The 8,888-nt window shown below is 42.3% G+C and overlaps 1 protein-coding gene across 1 annotated transcript; it reads right to left on the minus strand.

The window, feature by feature from the left end:
• On the minus strand, positions 1 to 3,148 carry LOC142375292 (uncharacterized). Its single transcript, XM_075459269.1, has 2 exons — positions 2,956 to 3,148; positions 1 to 2,025 (listed from the first exon to the last, which is right to left on the minus strand). The coding sequence occupies exons 1-2, from the start codon at positions 3,049 to 3,051 to the stop codon at positions 1,030 to 1,032; spliced, it is 1,092 nt and encodes a 363-aa protein (XP_075315384.1). The 5' UTR covers positions 3,052 to 3,148; the 3' UTR covers positions 1 to 1,029.
• Positions 3,149 to 8,888: the final 5,740 nt, after the last annotated feature.

Below are 8,888 nucleotides of genomic sequence, written 5' to 3' on the forward strand. Positions count from 1 at the left end.
TCAAATTTTACTCATGTATTTATTTCATTCTGCTTTTAGTGTGCTCACAGAAAATTAGAACACCTGAAGCAGAGCAGTTTAATAGCAACTGTTTGGTAAGCAAAGTTACATTCCATCTCTAAGTCAAATTGATCAAAGCTTCTCCAGTATTTACAAAAGAAGAAAGAGACAAGATGCTACACAAAAATTTGCATCTGATAAAGTTGTTAAATTTAGTCAAAGACAACTGGGAAAGAACCCGCTGTTGAAATCAAAGTAAAACATACCACAGTATAGAAACAGTCAACCATTCCACTTATCACAGCTTGGTTTTTCTGGTTAACATAACTACAGAAGATCTCTGGAATGACTTTCTCTGGTCAGTGTGCGTCTCCCTCTGTTGGTATTTTACAAAAATGAGCAGGTGGAAAAGATAGCTGCAAACTTTATGTGCTTCTTGAGATCAAGAATTCCTTTTGTACAATAATCACAGTTAAAAACACCCTCCCTATACATACTTACATTTTATTAAGGTCATAAAAGCAACAATAAAGCCTATACAACTTTTATTTTCTACTGACTGGTACAGCTAATGAGAAGTGAAAAGCTCCTATGAATTTAGAGGATTTTCTAAAGTCTATCTCTGGGTTTTGTTTACCATGTTGGGTACTGAGATGTTGCTCTCAGACTACTCTTGTCATAATAGTCAGTGGCACATTTCCCAGCCCTCACCCCCACCCTTCAGATCATGGGCATGTCCTTACTATTTTGTTTATATTTGTATAAAAATAATAACACTGATGTAAAAATATATGCCAGAGTGTGGATGTATTAAATCAGTCGTACATATCAAAGCCACCCACCTCCCTTTCCCATTGGAATGGTAAAACGTGATGGGTTTTGTGTAAGGGGGAAATGGAAAAAACAAAGAAAACCTTTAAAATATCCCTGGTTGTAGACAAGTTCTTCAAAGCCAGCAGCTGGCACGACTCCTCGTAGAAACAGGGAAATGTTCTTTGATTATCTTTTTCATTTCTACCTCTTTACATCTTATTCAGCAGCAGTTGGGATCTCTGCTGATGCTGCTTCCTGTGAGGCCTCCTCAGCTGTGGGCTCGGACGGCTTCTCCTCGGCCTTTGGCTCATCTTGGACTGCGGCCTCCTCAGTAGGCTTCCCTGCTGTTGGGGCTGCTGCTGCCTCCTCCGGCTTTGCCTCCTCCGGCTTTGCCTCCTCCGGCTTTGCCTCCTCCGGCTTTGCCTCCTCCGGCTTTGCCCCCTCCGGCTTTGCCCCCTCCGGCTTTGCCCCCTCCGGCTGTGCCCCCTCCGGCTGTGCCCCCTCCGGCTGTGCCCCCTCCGGCTTTGCCCCCTCCGGCTTTGCCCCCTCCGGCTTTGCCTCCACTGGCTTTGCCTCCTCTGGCTTTGCCTCCTCTGGCTGTGCCCCCTCTGGCTGTGCCCCCTCTGGCTGTGCCTCCTCTGGCTTTGCCTCCTCTGGCTTTGCCCCCTCTGGCTTTGCCTCCTCTGGCTTTGCCTCCTCTGGCTTTGCCTCCTCTGGCTTTGCCCCCTCTGGCTTTGCCTCCTCTGGCTTTGCCTCTACATCTGCAGTAGGCGTGGCCTCCCCCTCCTGGCTGGCAGCTGCAGGCTCCGCTGTGCTTTCAGCCTCCTCTGCGGGTGCTGCTGCTGCTGCCTCCTCCTTCTCAGCCCCGTCACCGGTCTCCTTTTTGGTCTTCTTGAAAGAAAAGCCACTGAGCTTGAAGGACTTCTTGAAGGAGAACTTTTTCTTCTTCTTCTTGGGAGTCTCGTTGCTGGTGGAAGGCGTCGCGCTCTCCTCAGCCTTGTCCGTGGCCTCTCCCTCAGCAGGAGCTGGAGGTGCTTCTTCTACCTTTTCCCCGTCCGCCGCCTCCTCCTCTGCCGGGGCAGCCTCGGCCTCCGCTGCCTCTGCCTCGGGGCTCTCCTGAGCTGTGGCACTGCCGTTGGCCTGCACCTCCTCTTTGCCGTTCTCAGCCGCTGCAGGAGAGGCGTCCCCGTTCACTTTAACATGGCCGTTTTCCTAAAGAGAGAAACAGAGGCTGTCAGTGGCACACAGAGCTGCCTCAGTGTCTCACAGGAGGTGGACAGTGCTACTGGTGGACACCAGGGGCAGCAGACACCGTCAGACACAGTGACAATAGACACCCCCCCCCCCAACAAAAAAAGAGTCAGTCAGAATGGATTTTGGTTTTCAGAGCAAACCAGGGCCTTACAAGGAAACCATACCATACAAACAGCAGCCATACTTTAACCCAAACAAACGCGTTTTCTACCCTTTAGGTTCCTGATTTCATTCATATCCTGACACAGGCTGAGCCTTCATTGGATCACTAGCTGTCGGTGGCTGGAAGCTCAGCAGCAAAGAAGATCGCAATAAGCACATTCCACACATGTGTGGAGAGGGAGAGACCCTCCTGAAAAGAAAGAGCCCAGAGAGGAGCGCAGCCTCTGCCTGTGCGGGGCGCACCGCTGGCCCCAGCCCCCCCTCCTCCCCCTGTGTGACAACAGGCTGCCATCTCCATTTTCTACTCCCGTCCCTGTAACCCCATAAAGGCGTGGTGCTGGCGGCGCACAGCTTTGGTTGGACATCTCCTTCCAAACTGAACTCATGCGACATCTTTATCCAAAACTAAAACAGCTCCACATCATTCAAAGAGAAGTCATTAGTCTGTGACTTCAATCCAATCTTCAAAAATCACTTTTTTTAAAACAAAACTCTTTTCAAATCAATTATTATTTGTTTGGATTAACATCCCAGATCCGAGCACATAACCGGGAAAGTGCGCAGAACCAAACTACCAACTGTTGCTCATGGAGTGGGATCCGGGAGGAAACACCTCTCCGTGCGCTTCAGTCTGCTGGCACCTCTGGGGGGTCTCTCAGTCTATCAACAAATGCGCACGAACCGAGCCCCGCGCGCGCTCCCTGACGGATGGAGATGACCGTTTACCTGTCCGTTGGTCTTGGCGGGTGAAGCAGCAGCCTCTCCGGGCTTCTCGGCCACGGTTTCAGCCTTTCCAGATGTCTTGGACAGTTGCGCTCCCATGCTTCTCCTTCCAACAAAGAAAAGCCAAGCGATCCGAAAAGCGAACAAAGAGCAACAAGCCTCTTTGTTGAAATGCAAAGCTGGTGGTCTCCCTCCCCTCTCTCTGAACAAAGAAAAGTTCACCGAGAAAAGGTAAAGCAAAATCCACTTCACGTCAGGGGGATTCTCACAGCCGTGGAGGAAAGCTGACAAGTGAGGAGCAGTAATAAAATCCCAGGTCGGCGGCCGTGTCGATGTACACAGGCTGCAAAATGGAGAAATCCCCCTCGTTGTTAATAAGATGCAGAATCCAACGCCCAAATGCACACATGAATGGGCGCTGCGAGCGATGACGGCACCGTGCTCAGACTCAGCCAATCACAGCTGTCATTCGCACCGTGGGCGGGGCTTAGGAAAAGGCGTGAACAATAGATTGTAGCGCTGCGTTCAAAGTGCACAGGAAATACAAAAGATGTTTTGCCTAACGGAAATTTTGTACAAAGGCAACATATATATATAACTAATAACAATTTATATATATTACTAATAACTCCATCTTTGTTTGATTACCATTCATAATATTTCTTCATTTCTTCATGGAGACATTTTTAAATCCAGGTTAAAGACATTTCTGTTCTCTTGTGTCTATGCATGAAATATCTTTTAATTTATCTGGACTGTTGCTTGTTTTTAAATTCATTTAAATGATTTTATTTGTTTCTCTTTATATTCTTTTATGTATTTTAATGCTTCTTGCACTCCCTGCTGCAATGCTTTTATTTTATGTAAAGCACTTTGAACTGTTTGTACATGAAATGTGCTATACAAATAAATTTGATTTGATTTGATAACCTATTGAGGAGGGGAAGAAGCAGTCTTGAACTTTTTGTAAATATGATGATGTGTACATTTTTCTGACCCACAGAAACTGAACAAAACTTACTCACACTTTAAAACATTTAGCTGTCGAATTAACGTGAGCAAGAAACACAAACGCACACAGTAACAGCGTGATAAAAGCTCCCACGGGCATGATTTTCTGATGGATGCTGAGTATAATTGAATGACCACATTAAATGGCAGCCACATTGGCTCTCTGCTCTGCTCAGTATCAGTTGTGTTCAGATGCAATGACTGAAACTGGAGACATAAAACGAGAAGAGACAGATTTCTACCAAACAGTTTGTTTAAAAGATGTTTTTCTGGTTTGGGTGGTTTCTCAACAAAACTTCCTGTGTATGTGCCTGGGTGTGCGCAGAGGTGGAGGGCTGGGGGCTGGAGGTGGGAGCGTACCAGGTGCAGTCTTGTTGATGACCATGAGAAGTGCCCCATGGGGAAGACTGTGTGTCTTCAAACAGGTCCCTCAGCCCACATTTGCAATGCAAATCCATTAGAGGCATAATCAACTGTCCTCATCTGCACCAAGACTGGAGCAGAGCCATAGAACCAGCCAATAGAACCACAGGCACAGGTGGGCTTCCTGGAGTAGTTTCAGATTCCCACTTTTAAATGTTATCAGTGCAATGCAAAGCAGCGCTGCAGGGCCAGTCTCAGCTAGGATGCAAAGTCAGAGGATCAAAGTCAAAGGGCTGGCTAGATAGATAGATACTTTATTGATCCCAAAGAAAATTCAAGCATCTAAACTGTCTGATTTGATTTAGCACAGGCCAAAAAGCTTTAATGAAAAAAAAAAGAAGTTTGGAATCTTTAACTTAAGAATCAATCAAATATCCATGCTAAATAGATGCTAAATAGTTTTCTGACTGATAGATTACTCCATTTACATTATAATAAAAAAAAAAAGGTTTGACCTAAAGAAAATAGTCTCATATTCATACCTGGCAAACTAAACTTGACAATACAGACCATGAAAAGCTTCTGGACATTGTTTGTTTTTTCTTCCTTTTTTGGTGAAACAGCTTAATCAATATGACTACACCCTGTCTCAGAGTATAAGCTTTCTATTCAAGGTTAAAAGATCAATGGATAGATCAAATGTGACAATCAATGTGGAGGTGTTTTTTCAACAGATCATTTGAGGAAGTTACCATGATTTATTGGAATATTTTGTGGGACTTTCCTCATGCGTAAGCTCAGATATGTTCTGAAGAAACCGAGAAAAAAAACCCTTCAATACAGTGATTACCCTCGAAGACCAAGGCTTTCCATTTGAAAAATCATCCCCTACTTTAGTCAGTCAGTCAGTAACAGCTAAAAAAACCTGTAAGACCAACACGACCAACCTTCGGCTCTATCTATCAGCTCAGTGCCACTTGACATTCTTACTTGTGCCTGCACAATTAAAGAATATAATAAATCTGTGAATTAAAGAATAAAAACATTTTACAAGAATGTGTCAGTAAATGGTGTAACTGACAAAGTTGATGAAACAGCTGTGAAGTAGAACAGTGTCATTTCAATCACAGTAGTTCTAGATAGCTTTCTTAGTTACAGTATTGTATTTCTGCAACTTATCATATTAATTTACGCATTAGTTAGCATTAATCAGCTATTCATCTTTTTTTAAAACTTAAATTGTTTTGTTTATTAAGTATTGAAAAGGTTCTGTCTAACTGCACCTGAACCCCTAGAAGTATCCGTTTATCCTTTAAATTTGTTAGATTGGAGGAACCAACAAGCGCTGGTCAGACCGGCTCAAAACAGTCAATTATCCAAATAGTAGATTATTTTTCAGTTCAGCTCTGAGGCTAAGTAACTTGAATCCTGGCCTGCTGCAGATGTGGCTGGTAACCAGAGGTGGGACCAAGTCATTATCTTTCAAGTCACAAGTAAGTCTCAAGTCTTTCTACTCAAGTCTAGAGTCAAGTCCCAAGTCAGTATTAGCAAGTCCCGAGTCACAAGTCAAGACTAAAAAGTCCAAGTCAAGTACATGTCCTCAACACTGAGTTTCAAGTCACAGCCAAGTCATCACGAGCTCTTCATCAAATACATTTTTTTTAAGGAATATTGAAATATTAAGTTTATTACCATTTATTCAAGCAGAGTATTTAACGAATTAACATATAGAAAGCTGATGTTTTGTTACTAATTTGATGGCCAACAACTTATACAAATCATGCCTAAAAGAGTTGAGATTTGTACAAGTAAGCAATCAAAAGATTCATTTTTGATCAAGATTACTAGTAGCATTGCTAGCATGGAAACAGCATTAAAACTAGTTGTTTCAGGAAATACGGGCGGCGGTTAAGGAGCAGTATCAAGTACTTCCAAGTCAATAGGCTGAAGTCAAAGTAAAGTCGTGAGTCATTTCAGTGAAAGTCAAAGTCGACTTACAAGTCTGTTATCATTTTACATTACATTACAGTCATTCTGCAGACGCTTTTATCCAAAGCAACTTACAATCAGTGTGTTCCACATCAGTAGGCAAAAGAACTTCAGGTCACAAGAAATCAGAAGTGCATTTCCTTCCAAAACCAAACAGCTAAGAGCATAACTAGTGCTAGAGTAAGTGCAGTCAGTTAGGTACCGAGACAAGTGGGAAAAAAAGACAATTAAAAAAATTTAGGAAACAAATAAGTGCGTTCCGGACTCATGAGCCTACCCTAAATCCGGAACGGATCCGCAAAACGGACCCGGATCGGAGTCCACTTGCACACCGGAACGGATCCGGAACAGATCCAGATCACGGATCCGCCCCGGACCCTATCCGGATCCACACATTAAGTGCCACATCCGGCCCGGATCCATTTTAGATCCGTTCATAGAACTCATCATCCGGCCCGGAGCCGTTTCGGATCCGTGTATGATACTTATAATGGAGGTGGACTCATTTGGTCCAGAACCTTTATTTATTATGAATTTATTAACAAAAGTAGATTCAGATAAAAACTTGCTTACCAACTAGAAATGACTCCATAAAAATCCCACCAGTTTAGCCTTATACACCTGAAAATTATTTATTGTGAAGCTGCAAAAGACCTAAAATTGGGTTATTATTATGAGTAAATTTACAGTTCTGAGGCTGCACAGTGGTGCAGTTGGTAGCTCTGTTGCAGGTGTTAGAATCCAGCCAGGGGTCTTTCTGTACCTGTGTGAAGTTGGCATCCCATATGTTGAAAATATGAATAAAAGCATTTTGGTTCGTTTGTGCATCGTTTGTGCACGATTGTGCAGGCAAAATCAGCGTTTGTACACAAACCGTCTTGAAGATATTTAACTTTTAAGAGGTTGGTGACCTTAGGTCACTCAGCACCCCATTAACATCCAAATGACTCGAAAATGCTTGGAATCGTTTGTGCATCGTTTGTGCACGTTTGTGCACGTTTGTGTAGGCAAAATTAATGTTTGTGCACAAACCATTTTTATGTTTTTTGACTTTTAAGTTTTTGAAAGTAGGTCACTCAACACCCCATCAACATCCAAATGAGTTGAACATGGTTGAAATCGTTTGTGCAAAATGAACGTTGACAAACTTAGACTTGGAAAGGAAAATATGCTGACACAGACAGATTACCACCTGCCTCAAAATGCAAAATGCAATGGGATAGCACGTAAGTTCATGTGTCAGTCTAGCCAGGTTAGTGAATACTTTTGGCAATATTGTGTATTACTTAATTATTACATAATAATATTGACTTTATAATGTCACAGGTATATAAGACCTCTTTCTGTGATGAAAATCTTTGTATGGGTTTATGAAATGGCAGCATGTCCATAGAGAAATGTTTATAATACTGTGGTACTGTGACAACAATGAACACTTGGTTCATGTATGACCAAACTATGGTTAATACTATATGCACATAATGCAGAGGTTTGAAATGGACACAGAAAACATGTAGCCTGCGAATTCCCATACTGCCTTGACCGTCATGACATCATCTAGGGACTTTTCAGAGAGCCAATGATGACTTTCTGTGATTTTCCTTGGCAATACTAAAATAAAACTCCTTGTAATCCCTGTATTTCCCTCAAAACTGTAATTTTGGTTTTAACACTGATATGTGTCTTTCACACAAATCTTTGCACAAAATTATATTTACATGTTAGGCCTAAGTGTCCCGAACTTTTAGGAATTGGATTTGTAGTTGTCTTTAAATCAATCATCAATATGTAGAGATATAAGGCATTTAAGATAGCAGTATCTAACAGTGTATAGATATAAATTAGTTACCTTGGCCAGATGGCTGTATGCCTGGCTGATGGTTTTTGTATTTAAGGTAAACTGAGTCTTATTGCCCAAGGCCCTCCCACCCTGTAGCAAATTGATACATTTCACCATTTTCCCGGGCCATCATTTTTTGCACAGTACACATGAAGCACTTCTTTCATTGTGCCAGTAAAGTATGAAGTGCATGCATGTTGCATTTTATTTGTGTTGTAGTTTACGCTATTACTTTGCAGACAAGGAGAATGAACATTGGTATATATTCATGGTGATATACAGCTAGACATTTAAAATAGGGAGTGGTACTATTTACCAAAATTAAACTTAATCATGCTTTACCACTCTGAAAATATGAAGACAACCCTTGTGATTGCAGAAATACTAATGTTTGATCAGTTGACCAATGCTAACTTATGTTGATGGCCACAATAGTGCAAAATAGGGGTATATAATCACAACAGTGTGCTACAATATTCAACATTTTTACACCTCTGGTAAATAATGACTGCCAAGACATGTTGATGGGGTGCTGAGTGACCTACTTTCAAAAAATTAAAAGTTAAATTATAAAAAAACTATTTGTGCACAAACATTAATTTTGCCTGCACAAACGATGCACAAACGATTCCAAGCATTTTCGAGTCATTTGGATGTTAATGGGGTGCTGAGTGACCTAAGGTCACCAACCTCTTAAAAGTTAAATATCTTCAAGACGGTTTGTGTACAAACG

Source organism: Odontesthes bonariensis, chromosome 24 (assembly GCF_027942865.1).
Source record: "Odontesthes bonariensis isolate fOdoBon6 chromosome 24, fOdoBon6.hap1, whole genome shotgun sequence".
NCBI classification, from domain to species: Eukaryota; Metazoa; Chordata; class Actinopteri; order Atheriniformes; family Atherinopsidae; genus Odontesthes; species Odontesthes bonariensis.